This window comes from Astatotilapia calliptera, chromosome 19 (genome assembly GCF_900246225.1).
Source record: "Astatotilapia calliptera chromosome 19, fAstCal1.2, whole genome shotgun sequence".
NCBI lineage: Eukaryota > Metazoa > Chordata > Actinopteri > Cichliformes > Cichlidae > Astatotilapia > Astatotilapia calliptera.
This window is the reverse complement of record NC_039320.1, coordinates 3575093-3594401: the sequence shown is the minus strand read 5'-3', so window position 1 is coordinate 3594401 and position 19309 is coordinate 3575093. Positions and strand designations below refer to the sequence as shown.

At 41.1% G+C, this 19309-nt stretch overlaps 2 protein-coding genes across 6 annotated transcripts in view; both read right to left on the bottom strand.

The window, feature by feature from the left end:
• atrn (attractin) overlaps window positions 1–12921 on the bottom strand; it is a 131999-nt gene extending 119078 nt beyond the window's left edge. For all 4 annotated transcript variants that reach the window (XR_003270628.1, XM_026151857.1, XM_026151858.1 and 1 more), the window contains exons 1-2: window positions 12415–12921; window positions 1159–1242 (exon numbers count right to left, since the gene is read on the bottom strand). Coding sequence is in view for 3 of the 4 variants with exons in the window: in XM_026151857.1 (XP_026007642.1) it covers window positions 1159–1242; window positions 12415–12653 (323 nt within the window). In the remaining variant the exon portion in view is untranslated. The remainder of the gene's footprint in view (window positions 1–1158; window positions 1243–12414) is intronic.
• A 3175-nt stretch (window positions 12922–16096) lies between these two features.
• Window positions 16097–19309, bottom strand: part of eif2ak3 (eukaryotic translation initiation factor 2-alpha kinase 3) — a 29290-nt gene continuing 26077 nt past the window's right edge. For both annotated transcript variants that reach the window (XM_026151613.1, XM_026151614.1), the window contains exon 18: window positions 16097–18730. In XM_026151613.1, the coding sequence (XP_026007398.1) occupies window positions 18548–18730 (183 nt within the window). In that variant the 3' untranslated portion in view covers window positions 16097–18547. The remainder of the gene's footprint in view (window positions 18731–19309) is intronic.

Sequence of the window (19309 nt, the reverse complement as noted above, 5' to 3'; positions counted from 1 at the left end):
CCTCCTTAATGACCTAGCAGACAAACTGGGGAATGGCAGCAGCCCCTGGGGTTCGAGTACAGAGGACTTGTGACTGGTAAATTGTTAATCTAATGTAAGCCCTTATTTTTGTAGGAAGCACTGGGACCCCCTTGAGCAAGGCATCGAGCAAAGCCACATTTTAGTAGTTATTTCATTGGCTTTCAGGAGATAAAGTCACTTCAAGCCACTAGAAATGGATTCGATACACTTAGCTGCAGAGGGAGCTTTTGAAGGTTCAAAGTGAGAGCATATCTGAAGCCCATAAAACCTCTTCAACAGTATTCTTGTCAGTGTGACGCATATAGCGCATATGTCACTACATTAACCTCTTGTTGAAGATGGGCTAAAGTCTCAAGATGGCATATAAAATGAGCCATCAGTATGTAATGAAACACTGGACGGCAGGGTGACATGGTGATTAGAGAAGCCATCCGGGAAAACAAAGGTCAGAAGTTCAAAACTATGTAAGATGTGCACGGCGAGCAGAAGCGCGATCTCCTGAGCCTTACGTGTTCGTTCTTAGTTAGCCCCGCCTTCCCCCGAATGAGCATGCTGGCTATCTGCCTGGAATGTAAATGCAAGCGGCGGGTTTAAAGTTTGGATAAGCTCGAAGCAAAAAAAAAAAAAATCAAGAATCGTCGCTTTAAATCGATACTCGGTGGCGTGGATGTGCTGACTGAAACGATAGAGAAAGGAGGCTATTGGATTTCTTACACTTGCTTTGCCATTCATTTTTATCCACATTACCAGGGGCTGGAGCACAGCAGGAGTCTGCAATGTATACTGTGCACAAACTAATCATTATAAATCCCGCCTGCAACATTGAGTTGCGGCCTCAGTTTGCACAATCCTAATCCCATCAGTCTCAACGTTTTTAGGGTTCCTTCCCACTGTTCCCACTGTTTCCCCTAATGGCAAAAGCTAATGATCAACAGGATTGTGCCAGTTTTCCCAATGGTTTTTTGTTTGTTTTTTTAAATCCAGGATGATATAATATATTCAAAGCTGTTAAACTTCAATTGAAAAAGTACTCCTATTGCTAGTGCTATTTAGGACGTGGAACAAATGTGTTCTGAGCTAATTAATTCGGCGCCTCTGAAGAAGAACTTGCTTTCCCATGGCGTTGTCTGTACTTACTGTCCCTCAATGAGCCAGGTGCACTTGGTCTTGTATTTGTAGTTTCCTGGACCGTCAGTCAGAGAACCAGAGGGCCCCGTCAATCTGAAAGGAACAGGAAAAAGAGAGAGAGATCCAAGGTTACTGGTGAACATGTAACTTTTTAGTAGCTGACATTTAGCTGAAAGCGCGGCTGTGCCCATATACAGCCTCACGGAGCGCCTAGAACAGCTGTATGCTTGTCCTGGAATTTGATTACTTAGGAAAACCTGCAGCTGAAAGACTTCGTGGAAAACTTCAATTGAAAAGAAGATTGCTTATCAAACAATTACTTCCATTTCTGTCTTTTTAAAATGTGAGGATTGATGTTTTTATATTGTTATAACTTTGACATGTTTGGAATTTGCTGTGAACATTTTGCTGGTGGACTTTTAACATCAGGGACTCAGGATGGGCCTGGTAATAACTCAGATAATCGTTTTATGATTGCTTTGTGTCCAAAATCCTAATTCTTTGCAAGAGAAAACATTCTTTACATCTATTTTTTAAGACTCAATCCCTCTAGCAGCTCTTCTTTATCCTGTTGCCAACTAGTTGCAAATAACTTTTCCGTTTTGTAGCATTATTACACAACTTTCGCAGCCTTTTGCTGCCTTGTTCTCAACTTGGGATTCAAGTTTGTATAGGAAAAGTACCATATGTAGAGGTACAATTAAAAAAAAAAAAAAGTGCAGTACTAATGTTTCATGACTGCATGAAACAAGAGGTTAGAAAAGAGCCACTAAGCAGAGAGTGTGCAGTTAAACACGGTCTTCTTCAAGCAGCACCGTGGTTGAGCAAGCAACAAATAGGACAAAGACAAAGCAAAGACAGCAAATTATTGTCCGAGGCCAACACCATGAGGGGCATCCACAAGCACTAATGGTACAGTATGGCATACGGCCTGTTATTGCCAATTCAATTGCAGTCTCATGACACAGCACCGGTCGGGAGATGAATTACGCAAGGGACACTTAGATGCATACAGACATTGTATCATTACTGATGCAGGTCTCAAGGTGCGAGGAGTCTGCCAACACACCCAGTCGCTCTCTTGTTCCAAAACAGTCTCTCAGCAACATTTCACACCGACGTCTGCTGAGGAAGCTGCAGAGAACACACTGCTCCCATGTGCAGTTAAAGAAGCGATTTATAGATGTCTGCAGCACAAGTAGAACATTTTAAAAAAGCGCTTTTAGCAAAATTAATCAATCGATACAAGCTGAGCAGTTTGACATTTTGCTACAGGTCCGAACTTGTGTCTTATAATATGAGTGATTTTTTTAATTTCATGTCTTTTTTTTTTTAATGGAAAATAGAAGTATTTATATCCTTTCACTTAAAAAAACAAAAACCAAAAAGCAGGATGTTCTCCTTTCAGTGTGATGTTTGTGTGTTTTTTTAAATATTCATCTCTATATTGAGAGCTTCTGGGGAGATTCCATATTGCACAACTCAGGTTTGTTTGTAGCTAGGCAACAAGAAGTGCTGCACGTTACTGAAGACTTAAGCCTGCTCCAATTACTGCAGAGGTTCAGGCCTATAGTCCCAGCTGTGTGAATTGGAGGCTCATGGTCCAAGGCTAAGGGTGTTGTTAAGGGCGGTTAACAGGCCAAATGCATGACGCTATATGACAACAATGCTCTTTGTGCTGTCGCTGCAACTTGTGGATGAAAGTTTTTAACAGAACAGCAAATCTTGGCTTGATTTTTTTTTTTTTTTTTTTACACTGAGTCCATGCTGAATGTTGATGGCTCACCGATTCCTTTAAGAGAATACTTTCAACACATACGGTGAGACTTGTGGCAGGTTTGCAAACGTGTACACCATGTCTATAATTACAGATCAGCCAGCGATAATAAAGCCAGGCCAACAGGGACTTTCAGCTTTTGCAGCAAGCAGACAAACAGCTTCTCCCCCCTGTGAGAGTGATAAGAAAGTCATGAACTCAACACACTGATGCATGTGCAGTTAACATACTGTACTGTTGTTAAAACACAATTATCATACTTACAAGGTAAACAATATTTAAAAACAACAACAACAACAACAACAACAACAACAACAACAACAACAACAGGAACAGATCTGCAACCAAAGGGAAACTCATCAACCTTACAGTCAAACAACATTAGAGGAAGTCAAGGGTGACACTTCAGTAACCGAGTGATAGGACTGGCTTTGTGTTATGCCTCAACTCTAAATGAGCAAATTCAGTAGTTTCAGTTGGGCTCGTCAGAAATCCAGCAGCATCAACAAGTATCTGCTCCAGACGTAAGAGTGGCCTCTAACCAGCTTGAAACTAATTCTAACAGCAACTGAGGGCCAAAATATATACTAGGATTAAGCTGCACAATTAATTGGATTTTAGGTCTGATCACTATTTTGGCTTCCAATAATTAAATGAGCATGATCGAGTATGCTTTTGCGGTTTTAAAACACAAAGCAAATCAAATGCACTCTAAATCGCTGCCCAGCCACATGCATGCATGGGCCAATCACAGTCACTCCCACACTGAACAGCAAAGTTTCTGGACAAGTATATAACAAATGCAAATTTGTGGCACAACAGAAGGCAAAGAGCTTGTCCCTTGAAGAAGATCATTACTGTTGTTTGGAAATACTTCAGATTTAGTGCACGTGAGGTAACCAAGAAGAAATCATATCCAAAGAGTGCTGTGCGTCTGCACCCCAAAGCAACACAAGTAACACATCTGAAGGCCTGAAAGACACTAATTTGGAGTCTAGCTGATGCATGAACTTTGCTACGAGTTTTAGTCACATTCATCATGTAGGTTCAGTCGAGTGAAAAACCTTATGTTATTATTTGTCTGCAAAATTTAGGATAATCCAAAAGTAAAAGCAGTGCTCCTCTGATTCATTTTGTCTTACAACGATTTATATAGATCTGAAGATGTGTTATGTTTACATTTTTGTCATAAACTTAATGAATAATCGTGACAAATAATCGTAATCTTTGATTAATTAGGAAAACGTCTCTCTAAATAGGATCACCGGCTATTCAGCTAGCAACCAAACATGCTAACAAAGAGAGAAAATTCTAAATTTAAATATTGTTTAAAAGCATTTCAAAGTATTTGGTGAATAAACAAATAAATACTGATTCACTGGCTGTGATGTAACATTTTCATATATTTTTTTATCCTATTAGATGCTTCTGTGAAAGCGACATACCCAGAATTAGGTTACACATTTACAGCTTATCAGCTGCACCCTCTGAGTTTGTATTATGTTGGGACTTGGAAAGGGTCATTTAGGACGCGACTGTGTACCTAAAGCATACCTGGGAGCAAAACACTGAACTGAGCTGGTAGTTGTTTCACTATAAATTCCTTGTTTTCGTTAAAGCTTATAATATACAAAATGAGCTGGTAAACTGCAACAAAAATATATATTTTCAAATGATATTTTTATACTTTAAAGTGGTGTAAAAGTATAAAAACGATATTGAGGCTCTTTAAGCCCTTAGGCACATTATAGCATGTAGTTATAATAATAATAGATTGCATTTATATAGCGCTTTTTCGGGACCCCTCAAAGCGCTTTACAATTCCACTATTCATTCACACTCACATTCATACACTGGTGGAGGCAAGCTACAGTTGTAGGCAAAGCTGCCCTGGGACAGACCGACAGAGGCGAGGCTGCCATATTGCGCCATCGGCCCCTGTGGCCAACACCAGCAGGCGGTAGGTGAAGTGTCTTGCCCAAGGACACAACGACCGAGACTGTCCGAGCCGGGGCTCGAACCGGCAACCTTCCGATTACAAGACGAACACCCAACTCTTGAGCCACGATCACCCCAGTATTAGAAATAACAACACCTTATCTTTACTTTCAGACAAAATACACCCTGATTTTAAGATTTAAAAAATCCCTTAGTGTCTGTGCTTTTTGCTAGTGGCAAAAATTGATATTAGATAAAATGCTTCATTTCACAGAGTCTATTCTAATACAAATGGTATTCGTGCAGCTGAGCCAAGTGGTCTGCAAAGGGTAAAGTGGTGCAGCTTGAGAGTAAAGCAAATAACTGCTTATTCAAAGGCGACAACAGTCCTGTTTCAGTGGTACAGCCTGGAGAGGCACGCTCAGAGCATGCTCAGACAGAGTGTAAATGCTACAGAGGCAAAAAGCTTTTTGCCTCTGTAGCAAAGAGAAGAAAGCGGCCGATTACAGAATATTAGAGGGGCGATGTCACATTTTCATTGGTGGTCATGATTTAAAAATTTGATATGACTTTGAATGTCATCGGGAAGAAATTTACCACGACATTTAAAGCAGACAAAAATCAGTAGCGCAGCAGTGTGGCCATTAGTTAACTGGAGGAGAGGTGGCTTTTGTAAAGAGGGGCTAATCGACTAATATTTAAGCTACACAAGAGACTGAACTCCATCCATCTTCACCCGCTTTATCCGAGGCCGGGTCGTGGGGGCAGCAGCCTAAGCAAAGAGGCCCAGACCTCCCTCTCCCCAGCCACCTCCTCCAGCTTATCCGGGGGAACACCAAGGCGTTCCCAGGCCAGCCGAGAGATATAATCTCTCCAGCATGTCCTGGGTCTGCCCCGGGGCCTCCTCCCGGTGGGACATGGCTGGAACACCTCACCCAGGAGGCGCCCAGGGGGCATCCTTGTCAGATGCCCGAACCACCTCAGCTGGCTCCTTTCGATGTGGAGCAGCAGCAGCTCTACTCTGAGCCCCTCCCGGATGGCCGAACCTCTCACCCCATCTCTAAGGGAGAGGCCAGCCAGCCTTGGGAGGAAGCTCATTTCTGCCGCTTGTATCCGCGATCTCGTTCTGTCGGTCACTACCCACTACCCAAACTAAAATGATCAACAACCAACACTAAGATATACGCATACATCAGCAGTGCATTAATGGAAGGGACTCTTTTTAAAGTTGTTGTTTCTTTCCCATACCTGGAAACAAAATCCTAATAGATATACATTTGAATGAATAGATTCATTCAGTCACTAACACATAAAAGGACACACTGGGCAGTTTAGATCATGACAGCTCATAAAATTGGAGGAAAACCGATGGGAGAACAAAAAAGAAAAAACGGTTTCATTTATTACAAAGCAGTTCTAAACATTTATTAAGGACATTTCAAAGGAGCTCTTTAACACACAATCAACTATTAATCTGTCGTTTCAGCAGTTCCATTACTGTCATTATTTGATGAGAAAGCTTAGCGTGAGAACGAGTGAAAAACCAAAGGACTACAGCAGGAGTTGGGGAAACTAAAACAAAGCACAGTCACTAATATCCCCCTCATTTTGCTTTTATTAGATACGTGTAGTAGAGCAAGATGTGATGAATGTGGGGAAAGCAAGCAAGCATCCGAGCCTACGTAATATATTCCCCAACTACTCCGCTATCAGTTCACCCAAATTACATTAAAGCATTTCCAGAAGCCACTTTAAAGTTGAGAAACAAGCAAGAACTCCCAAACACTGAGGGGGTGGCACTATGAGAGCACTTAGGATTCAATATGCGCTCTTTACATAAAATTATTAAAAAATAAGCAGGTAAATTGAGACACTTCCAGGTTTCACATTAATTGCAACCAAAACTGGTACTCAAACCAGTGCCAGAACATGAACAGGCATCAGACTCTTTATGCACCACCCCGTCCTGCTGCATATGAAAACTGGTTGGGAATCCCCATTCTATGAAAAAAAATTAAATAAATTATCTCCGCAAGAGTTTTATGTCATGCTAATAAAAATGTGCATTTGTGTCCAAGAGTCTTCAAACCAACAGGCGTGAAGCAGCCTTTTGTTGACACTATGTGATAGAGATCAGCCTCATGGCTACAGTTGTTAATATGACAAGCAAGGATAGTAGCTACAACTTACAGTTATAACTGTCACTTTATTAGTTTTTAAAGCTTTTTAAAGCTTCTCTAACACAGTGAGCCTGCATCCTAGTTTAACAGCTCCAGTCAGGCAGGAGAGGAAGAACATCCATCCATCAGATACAGCAGCTAATGAACTGTTCTTCCCAATCTCTTGCTCCACTCGTTTCCTGTCAACTATTTGCTTTCATCTATTAAATGAAACCATACAATTAGCAAAATGTACAAGAGGAAAAAACCCTAGAAGCAATTTACAGTGACTGAAGGTCCCAGGTGAGCAAACAACAGCATAAAAGTAGAAATCTGCAGCCATTACAGTACTCAGAAAGGAGGCGAATCTGCCTCTGAGAACAATTTTTAAAAGCACCTTAACAAGATTCTGCAGAACTCAAGTGTTCAGAATGAAACCAGTCCTTACATGCAAACAAAGATCTTACAATTTTCTATTGCTCTTGTCTGATGAAACTACTTTGACTGTTTGGCCGTAACGGCGATCATATTGGTTGGAGAAGAAAAGAGTTTGCAAGTATAGGAACACCAACCCAGCATGGTGGAGGTGCCATCAAGCTGTGGCCTGCTTGTTGTGGGACTTGGGGAGAAATTTAATTTGAGCGGAAAAAGGTTTTTAATGTGTTTGAAATATAAAATTCTGATAAATATTTATAAGACACTTCAAATTAAAATTTCCCCACCGTGGAATCAATAAAGTCTGATCTTATCTTTTATTAAACATTAGTTTTGTCAGCATCAACAGTTACGGGGGGTTACAAAACCTTTCCAAAGACTTTTAAAGAAAATTTAACTCACTAACAGTTATTACCAACTGACAGGTCCCTCCTGATTCCAAAGGTGGAACGTAAGCAGATGTCCACATGTAAGACGTGAATTGTCGGAGAAGAAATTATTAGAAATAAGAAGTTAAAGGTTTGTGATAAAGTCTCAAGCTAAAGACTTTTTTTTTTATTATCCATTTGCTTTAATCCTCTGTGGACCTCGCACACCCAGGGGCGTATAGTACAATCGTTGAACAATAGATTTTAAAGACAGCAAGCATTTGTAATTGAATGTTTTAATTTCAAATATGAAGAATTAAATAAGGAACCTGTACTTTGTTAGTGGCTATCACAAAGCCCTAAACTCCGATAGAAATTTAAAACGAAGAAGAAGGTGGCTGCCTGAAACTTTGAAGTCAACACGACCAAAGGTTAACAAAATGTACATAAACTGGTGATGCAGTAGGATTAATATTAAAGTTTCCCTGACCCAAAACAGGGGAATAACAGAATTAAATATCCACGGAAAACTAAGTTAAACTATATGTAGGAAAATGGGAAATGAGTAGTCTCAAGTTCTTCAATAGTCCTTCAAGGCTTCTCGAAGAACATTCAAAGCTCTTCTTTGGATGTTGGCTGCATTTGTTCTGTTCTCTGTAAAGATGACCGAACACTGCTACAATAATGTTCAGGTCCTTGCTCTAGGGAGGTCAATCCATAGATAAACCATTGACAATCGGATGCTTACCCAATAGTATGGCATGGATCACCAGAATCTGCCCTCTTAGATCCATCAAGTTCAACAAGATCCTCAACACCAATGACTGTAATGCAGCCCCAAACCACGACAGAGCATCCAGTGTGTTTTACAGACGGCTGCAAACAGTCATTATTGTAACTCTACACAATCGACACATGTTGAAACTTCAAATTTCGATCAATTATTCTGCAAGACCTGTTGTTACTGTTTTTAAGATAAGATAAGCTTTATTAGTCCCACACGTGGGAAATTTGTTTTGTCACAGCAGGAAGTGGACAGTGCAAATGTTATATAGCAAAAATTAGAATACAATAAGAATAAAATAGTGTACATAACTGTACAGAATAGAATAATAAAATAATATATACAGTAGAATAAAATATACAATAGGATAAAAATAAAATACAAATGCTTTATACAACTGAGTAAAAATACAACTTTGTCAGAAAAAGAGTATTGCACTTAGTGTTATTGCACATGTGTGGATGTGTGTTTGATCAGATGGAAGTCCAGTTCTTGTGTCATTATGCATACCTCAGTCTTTTCTCCCATCTTACTTACAGTTTATTTGCCGTAGACAGATTTTTAGGCCTTCTTTTGTCCTGCACTAGTCCAGCTTCCTCCACATACTTAAGAATAAACAGTACACCTTGTAGAGATATGCTAAGCGTGCAGCTAATTATTGTTTAGGAATCACTTTGTTGGTGCAAAAATAATATTCTGTCTCAGTCAAACCGTTATCTTTGGGATTTTTTTCCCCAGAAGGCTGCTAGTAACAAAGCGCCTAAAGATACAAATCAAGTTTTCTGTCATGTGCAGACAACAGTAGTGCGTCCCTTGTTTTGGGTGGTTTTTTTAATACTTGGATGATTCATAAGTCAGCATTAAGTGGCTCCAAAAATAAAAATCCCCTGAAAATTTCCATGAACAAGAACTGGACTGAAAATGAGTGAAAAGGATGTGCAAAGAAAAACCCAGAAAGCCTGGAGACCTAATGTTAAGACCACTCTAAAACAAAAGAAATGAGGGGTGCTTCAAGGCTTTTGCACAGTAGTGTATATCAAAAGAACAACAACAACGACCCCCTTCTTCATGTTGATTTTTGGCCCTCAAAGCTAGAATAGGGACTCCATTTTGGCACACCCCTGTCACAGAAAGCTGCTTTTACCAGCATTCACCGAGCCTTGTATGGCAGCATTGTCTGTATGCTAAACACGGCCTCAGACCACAGGCTCTCCGTGAAAAACTATCAGCACTTTGACCGTGTTAACAAAGTAACACAGCGCCGATTCCAAGCAAATGTGGAATCACAGCAGCAGTACGTTTACCGTTCCACTTCAAGATGATTAGCCTAGGGTGATGTGGCTTCAGTATCACTTTTAATGCTGGACCCACTGACACAGGAGCGCTGACAGCTGAACATTACACTGTACGAGAGTGGCCTGTTCTGCTATTAGCGAAGTTCACAGTCAGACAAGCAGCACCACAACCAGTCTGGCAGCACTGTGAAACAAAGAGAGATCTCCGTTTTTTTCCACTTATCAGCAGAGTTTTTCTTCTGATGCCAGGATGAAGCTTTTAAAAGAAGCTGGAAAAGACAAACGTAGCAGCCTTAGAAAAAACGGATTAACTTTAATGAGCCCCGTAGGGAGGTTCATCCTAGCAGTTGACCCCCTGGGTTGTATTAAAGCAGTCCTGAAAAAGAACCTAAAGCTTTGGTATTTTGATCAAGGGTGACTGAAAGAGTATGTCTTATACTTTTAATGCATGCCAGTCAACCACCACCCTACAATAAAAGAGCGTGGCGTACAAATAAAGATCTACATAAAAGCCAACCACTGGGTTTGTCAGCTGTTTAGGACAAAATAAGCAAATTCCATTGACTTTAGCCTCTTCTCTATTACACATTACTAACTAATGAGAGAAAAATCATAAATATTAATAAACAGAGTTTAACTCCATTCAAACCCAGCGTTCTTAGAGACGGGTACCCTGAACGCAGCTGGTGGTCAGCGATGATTTCCCACACTGATAGACTGTCGAGGCTGATACTCGAGTGCAACAGAATCACAGTTTTTATTCACAGCCAAGATGAGCCATTTCACCCAGAGACCACTTAAGCCCAGTGTTCTGAAACATTAGACACTCAGCAGCCATTCAGCCTTCATTTCACCTGCTCAGATGTGCTCACCAATCGGCTGCACTAATGTGGAAATTGTTCCAGCTTCCCTTCCCTTCATCATGACCGACTTGTGAGCACGCATAACACAGCAGGCCTCCCGCTGGCTCTGCTTTATGACCTGGCAAGACTGATCACAAGCAGAGGGAGCATGACACAGTATTAAATAAAATGCTCTGGACTCCCTTTACGAAAAAAGAGACGAAAATCCGCTGCCTACAGGGTGGACCCGACTCACACGTTCTTAGCTGCACAGACACGCTAGCTCATCAGAACAAGATCACCTTGCTTAACAGCGAAAAGAAAGAAAGCAGAAGTGTAAAATTACTTCAAGAGGTCACATTTGAGCTCTGTCAAGGGAAAAAAATGATTTGGGGAACAAGATGTTTTTCTAATTCGGTGCTTGCTAAATGTCATAGTTGAAGGATGAGCAGAAGGGCGCGATGCTATGGAAAGTGATCAATAATATAGTCGTGACTGATTCCGAGTGAAACTGTCATCAAGTACTGCGGGATAATTTCCAGATCAGAGGACAAACTCCAGTAATGCAAAGTGACAGTAAAATGGGAACAGAGGACGGGCACAGCGGTAATAATTGCCAGTTTACAACTTTCGAAAATGTGCAGCTTTGGCATTCACACACTCACACACAAACTAGTGGCACTCATGGTTTAAATCAGAGTTAAAGAAAGCCAACACGGATGTGGGCAGATACGAGGGGGGTGTGGGGGGCGATTGAGAGATGATGCAATAATGGGTTTGTCAAGTGGTACCTTCCTCCCACCTCTCACTAACCTGGGCAGCTCAGCTATAAAAGCACAAAGTGCTTCAGTGCCCCCCATCCCATCCCATACTTTGACCCTGAGCTGCTGCTGTCCTGGCATCAGCACACAATATCAGTTATCTGAACGTTTCAGTGGGCCAAACATCATGCAGGCAGCTTTTCAAAGAGTCCCGTGAAGCTGAAGAATGCAAAGCGTCTCACCTACTGGCCTGAAAAAGTGGGACACTACCAACAGAACAGCAGTCTGGTTTAGTCAGAGATAAATTACTTGGTTAGATTGGAAAAAAAAAACAGAGGCTAGCAGAGAGTGCTACAAGTCAAAATGGTTTTGAGGGGCAGTCTGTCTGTCTGTGCTGTCAGATTTTCTAAAGAATAATGTCAGACTACAGAGGAAACATGCAGCCCGGCTACTCCTCATGGTTCCGTCCTTTCTGATAGGTGATCTTAGTCAAGAAACGGTGTGTACGAAAACAGGCTGATGATCTGCGTGAATGAGTGGCAAGATGTGACACTAATTCGGATTAAAAAGCTCTGAAGCTCAATGTTGGTCAAATGTTAAATACCACATTCACACAGGCATAGCCGTCCAACCCACACACTTGAATCATTCAGCAAACACATGCTGCATTTAAACAAGGAAGACTGTGGCCTTTGGGGGGGAACCGCTTCGCTTGTAGCTGGGGCAGAGGTAGTAGCAGACCGGTACTTGAACGCCTCGAGTGTGGGCTGCTCGCCATCTCCAGACAAGGACTGTCAGGTCTGAATTAGCAAACATTTGGCGCAAAACAAGGCAGACGTAGACTCCACATTCAGCTTATGTCACTGCTAACTGTAGGCTATAATCTGCCAGTGTGTTTTACATTACCTGAATCGCCCTCCGCAGTGCTGGCATTGGTCCCCAACCCAGCCGGGGAAACATACACATTCGCCAGTGGCGGTGTTACACTGGCCGTTCATACACGGCTTATCGCACTCCTTGGCCTCGGTGAAGCCAGGCAAGCCGGACAGCAGCCCGATAACCGAGAGAAGGAGCGCGGTGGTCAGCATCAGCGAGCTCCGGTCCCGACCAGAGCCCGAGCAGGCCCGCCGCGTCGCCCCGTACATTCTCTCACAAAAGATGGCTGCTAGAGGCAGGCGCTCCGCTGACTTCGGAGGTAGCGAGCCGACGAGCTACCTGTTGATGTAGTTCCGTTTATTGGACCAGAGGTACGGTTTCCCTGGAGGGAAGGTTTAGTGTCTTCGCTGAACCTGGTTTCTGCCGGTTAGTTGGTTTACATCTTTCCAGTGGTTGTGTTTCCCAGCGCCGCACCAAGCCGCATATTTACATCCAGAAGTGACGTCACGACAACGGAAATGCGCAACGGAAGGAGGCAGAGCGCGCAGGGCTTTAAACGTTTATGTTGGAAGACAGGAAAAGTCCTTTCGTTTTCTCAGACAGCTCCTTAGCAGCTTTCTCTTATTATTTTTTTCTCTAAAATAATCACCGTCGTCCGTTTGCTGCTCGTGTTCTAATCGTAGTTCGATGTTTATTTTAATATTTTTAATACAAAATAATGATATATAAGAAATATCACCTCCTTCCTCCGCTCCCACTACAGGACATAGTTCACATAAAATCAGACTATTTACGATTTAAATGTTTATGCTCTTGAGAACAGCAGCTGTTGATATTAAATTCATATCGTGGGTTTATTTATTCATTTCATTTTAACCCTCTCAGGCTCAAATTAAACTTTGTGTTGCTAATGCACAACTAAGTCCTGCAGTGGTACTTCTGAGTTAAAAAAAAAACAACTCATAAAATATGTATGTGGGGTAATCAGGTTGTTAGTTTTTAACTGTTGCAAATAGGCAAAGCCTGCCTTGAGAGGGTTAAATCAGATAATTGATAAGCCTATACAATATTGCCTCTTAAATGTTATGACTTTATAGCCATATTCTAAGCTTAAGTTAAGTTAACCTATTTGGCTATTTAGCTTAAACTTTATAATCATGCGTCACTGAATATGAGGAAAAGTGTATACCACTATGATTGTTATAGTACTATAACTAGACTTTCCATGATGCTTTGCGCACACAACAGGACACCGTTTTTAGTTATAGCTTGTGAAACTAAGACTATTAACCTTGAATTCTAATCCGAGATGCAGAATCTCACAAATCATCTTACATGTTGTGGTAGAGAGACAAGACACTGAAGGCAGAATCCTAAACCATAAGTGAGCCTTTGTATATCTGATAAATGGTCCCAAACAAAATGCAAAAGTTTCACTTGGATTTATAATCCAAAGAAAAAGAAGTCCAAAAGAAATGTAAAGACCAGATGGGCAGAATGCCTCCTGCAAGCTCTGCTTTATGATGTAGACACACCATAATACTTCCACTTAAGCTTCTCCATTCTTTCTCTGTGTCCAAACAGCTGTACTTTTCATCTCTCATAATCTTTCTCTCGGCTGTCCTTCATGTTCTTCTGTCTATAACCTCATAGTCAATTACTGTGCAGAGTTCTAGCGATTGTGTTCTTTGAGACTACAATTCCCATCATTCACTCATGTCGTGGCAGATGTTCTGGGGTTATTTGCCATTTTTCTCTGGCTAGTATTCTTTCCAGAGTCTTTGAAATGTTCTTCTCCCTACCTCTGCCATGCTCATTCTGTACAGTGTGGCTCTCTTTGAGTTTCTTGGTGATACTTCTCTCTCCAGTTCTTGACACTTGGAAACCTTGTGATAACTTTGTATGTCCATCCCCTGCTTTCTGATCATCAACAATTCTCTTTCTGAGACTAACCTGATTTGTTTTTGGCACGGTACTTCCTCAGTGACAGCTAAAAAGCCTTGCTGAAGTTTTTATTGGAAGATAACCTCCAGTTTTAACTTGATTTTACAAGCGTTGAGGATTACAAAGCTAAAGCGCATAGTTATCCCTATCTGTAAGTGGCTGAATACATCAAGTTACGCCAAAAAGAGGCCTTCCCTTTATACACAATTTGATATAAGGGTTATCTTCAAGGTGTTCGTCCTGTATCAACACTGTATTATATGGAATGACCTGGTAAATTTTGTTTGTTTTTTTAAATCCTGTCTTGTCTGGCAGCTTTTGCAATTAAGATTTATGATGAATGCACTGTTGTGCCAAACACATTGTGTTTTTCCAAGATCAGCTGTATAAATCTCTATATGCTCCTCTTTTTCATGTATTTCTTTTATCTCTTTATTTATTCATTTCTATTTGTGTTATTTCAGTTATTACATTATGTGGTATACTATGTCTAAAGAAGGGCAGGCAGGAGAGAGAGAGAAAAGATGGGAGGAGAAAATAGGGGAAAATATAACAAAAGGATAGAGTACAAATCGAAATGCACAATGTTTCCCCAACTGCTGGACCTCTAAGAAAAAACAAAGATGAATAACCTGGAACACAAAAATATGAAAACGCACAGATACATATATCCACATATATTTAAAGCCACTCAAGGTCAAGGTATATTTACTCCCCTTACCTCAGTCTCAAAGTGTATATTTATTCTTACTCTTCCTATATTTATTGTTGTTCTTTTGCACTGCTGTAACTGGAGCCTCTCTATATACTGTACTGTATATAGCAGAGATGACAAGAAAGTTTATTTTGACTTTGACAATCTCCGTGTGGTGTGTGTGTGTGTGTCACAAATGTACTCGATAATGAGGTTGGGAAACCACAATAACGCCCTCCAGGGGTCAGAGGCAGACTGAACTGGATCCAGGAGGCCATCCGCAGCCCCCAAGTTTACTGAAGAGCAGATACCACACATCTTGGTGATGTTTAAATTTTGAGAACATGTGTAGCGTCACCTTATGCCATACAGAACGTTACGTCACTGGGATGGTTGGTTGGTTGTGGCTCATAGACTTACATTTGTTTATTTTAGCTAACTAGTGAGAGAATCATTAACTGAGGGGATCACTCTTGTGCTGCCCGTCTGTAACAATGAGTTTTACACTAAGAAACAGAGGATATACTGTCCACTTTCACCGTCTCTTTAGCTGTAATTGTCTCTTTGGTCAGCTGCACTGAAACGGGAAATTCCAGCTGTTCACTGTAATGTTCAGGTTTGTAAAGCACTTTATAAAAAACAAATAAAGTGTGAAGGAGCATCATGAAATATTTCAGATGTCATACAGTTTTGTCTGTCTCAGCTTTTAAGGCTATACTGAATTCATCTTTATTGATTTACAGCCTTGCTGGCGCTTACTTTGATATAATACTCTCATCACTCTTACTCACTCTCACTTTGTAAAATGTATGAAAGCACATTATTAGATGAGCTCTGTCACGTTGTAATCTTCTATTTCAGTGCATCATATACATGTGAGAAAATATGTCAAGTAAGAGACAGCAAAATGATTTATAGGCCTGCTGCTTCAAGAAATATTCATGTTTGTGTCTGAATTTCTTAGCAGTCATCCCGACTGATGAACAGGTGATTGTTATTTAAAAAAAAAAACAAAAAAACAACAACAACCCCCCAACACACTGACCCAGAGACTCCAGACGAAGGACACAAAACTTTACAAACGGTATAGAACAGTTTATTAAATTTAGACTTTTAAGAAGTCATCATATTCCAATGCACTCCATCGAATGAAGCGCATTCGTAATAACACCAACCCCAAAAGGATTGATCACGGCATCAAAAACATAAATAAAGCAAATGAACATATTTACAATTTAACATGGGAGTTGTGCACAAGAACACGCAACTACATGTCTAGGAGGAGAGATCAGACGCCGAGGAGAAGGGTCTGACTTTTCAACGAAACCATCCGGACGCCTGGAGTGGAAGGAGGAGAAACACGATTTAACAAAGCGCGAGAGAAGACCTACACTGTAATCACATTTTCTTGGATTGACAGAAAAGAGGGAAAAGCGCAGAACCTCTGACAATACTCTATAATGCTGTTTTCAGTATTAATGGTATAAAGATGACAAGCCATCTCCTGCTGTAGGTGATTACAGTCCCCATCCTTGTCCATGAATAATCACAGTTCACTCTGGAATTAAAACAGGGGACGAAACGTTTTCTCCGCTAGAAGAATTTGCCCTGAATCAAATGTCTGAATCAGATATGAAACATTTAGTCTACAAAAGGTGTGACGAAAGAACACCTTCTTTATACAGTCCTTAAAGCAATTTCCACCTCTGTCGTGGTAGGTTTACAGTTCGTTTTAATCATCGTCGAGAGAATTGGATTTGGACATGAATGGCTTGTCTTCAGTGAGCCGAGTGGATGGATGAGCAAACATCACTATGACTTCCTGTAACAGTCAGGATTTTACAGTAATCAAAAACCCTGAAGATAATCAAAAAACTGTGCTTTAAAAAGAAAAAGACAAGAGCCTTAAAAAAGTACAATCATTGAAAGCATGTTACAATTAGTGAGTGTGTGTAGTTACAAATGGGTCATGTGATTCAGCACTTCTAATGCACATAAAAAAAATGTGGATCACATAACCAACATCAGGTCCAGGTCCCCCAGTACACAGTGTAGAGGGGTATCGACAGTATCGACTTATTAGCTAAATGCTATTTTTCTGCATCACAGGAGGGCTGCAGACCTCAGTATTTGTGTTTTTGTGCTTCACTGGGAACCCCAGCTGGATGGGGTCGGAGCACAGTAGCACAATTCCAAAAACGTGAGGCGAGTTATCCGTCGAAGAAAAGTACACTTAACTGACTTTCAAATGGCACTCTGGTTCATGCAGATTCTCCTCCGGCAAACCCCTTCCACTTGGGTCCCCTAACGTGTGAAAACAAACACTGAGAATAATTTCAAAGAGGCAACCACCATCATCTCGTCTCTGGAGGTCACGCAGTAACATTCAGCTATCAGAGATCGTCTCCTCTTTGTTTCCTCTCTCACAGTATATCACACTATCTTACAGTAGCTTAATGAAAAAGCCATTTACAAGCAACAATATGTACAAGATTGGTCTTAGGAATTACAAAGAAAAGCATATAAACAGGGTTTTCTCTTCAGTTCTGTACAGAGAGCAAAGAGGAGGTGTTAGAAAATGATTGAGCACCTCAGAGTCATTGTGTAGAATTTACACAGATAAACTCACATTCACCCCTTCATTTTCCTAACAGGTACATACAAAAGGACAAGAGCCACAGGCTCAGCATTCATTCAGAAGGGGCCAAAGGCCCTTTCTAAAGGCAAGTCATATCTGATGGAAAGGACTCATAAACTCTTTCTATGCAACACATCACCTTCTCGCATTAAAAAAACAAAACAAAAACAGGGAAAAAAAAAGTGGTCTCTTTTTTTTGGTCTCCCGTATCAGGCATGTTGGGTGTCAGAACACCAATTAGTGCTCGTACTAGTGACCAGTACAAATCACTAGTAGATAGGATGATCAAGCATCAAAGGCCCCTTTGGAGTGTCCTCTTGGTTTTGATACCTGAGGTGTAGTGTGAGTGAGTGAACACTGGCTGAACGTTGGGAGGAAGCAGCATGTTCTTAGCACGTGTGCCATGTCAGAGTCAGGAGAACGGCAACGCTTTAGGATAATCACAGGTAAACACTGCGAAATAAATCACAAGCCGAGTCTACTCCGAGCTGTCTGGATACAGTAAACGCTGCCCGTCAGGTAATCAGGGCTGTTTTAAAATAGCCACTGATAATTATTCGCAAGTACTAAGTACCACTCGAGCCAAGCCTGGCAGTGAACGTTACGGAACGGCTGTCGCTTTTAAAATATCCCTTCATTTGTAAGCAAGATTAAAATTGGAAGCCTAGGCAACAAAATGTAACGGCATGTGTATTTACTAAGAAACGTAGCTGTGCAGGATGTGTGCCTCACTACCGTAAAGAGAGCGCGACGCCATCCAGCACATCTGCTGTTCTTAGTGTTCAATGTGATTGTGTCCGAAGCGCAATGGGATGGCAGGGCACCGAGGGGTTTCAGTAGGGTGGCAGACCACAAGGTGGGGGTGGGGGTCACATGTTGTAAGGTTTTCAGTTAGTTGATGTCTGGCGTGAGGGGCGGCCCATCGAAGAGGCGCTGTAAGTGCGGGAGCGCTGCCTCACGGCCAATCGGCAAGGCAGCTCGAGCTCCTGGAAGAGGGGCATCCCTGTGATATCAGCCGCCTCGGGACGCTTGTTGGGGTTCGGTGACAGCATGCTGTGGACCATGGCCAGCTAAACAGGGAGGAAACAGACAGTAAAAATCTGTCAGATAACATTATCATCCATTTCTTCAACTGCTTTGCTTATAAAAACATTAGAATAATACAATACTAAATTAAATAATTAAAAAACAACAACAACAACAACAACAACTTAAATACTACGGCTCAGAACTACTACTAGCACAGTGAGATACTCAGGTAAGAAGTAATTTCCAGTGTCAGAGAATCACAGCTTATGCTCTGGGATTATGTTAATCTAATTACAAAGAAAACAGGTAAACAAGATCATAGGACCACACAAACAACAAATTACAGCCTCAGTTTGTAGTTCGGTGGTCAGTCCCATGCTTAATACAGAGCAGTAATTTAAAAAAAATGCTCATCTGTGTATTTGATTAAATAAGTCATTCTAATTGTAATTCGAGTATTAATATAAATCAGCAAATGAGTCATGCTGCTTTTAACTTTTCAGTGTGCAAACGGATTTTCATTTATTTTATAGTCTATTTAAATCTGTGACTGACTTCATTATAAGCGCTAGCGGCAACAGAAGCTATAATCCTGCATGGATTGTGCATACAGAAGACTT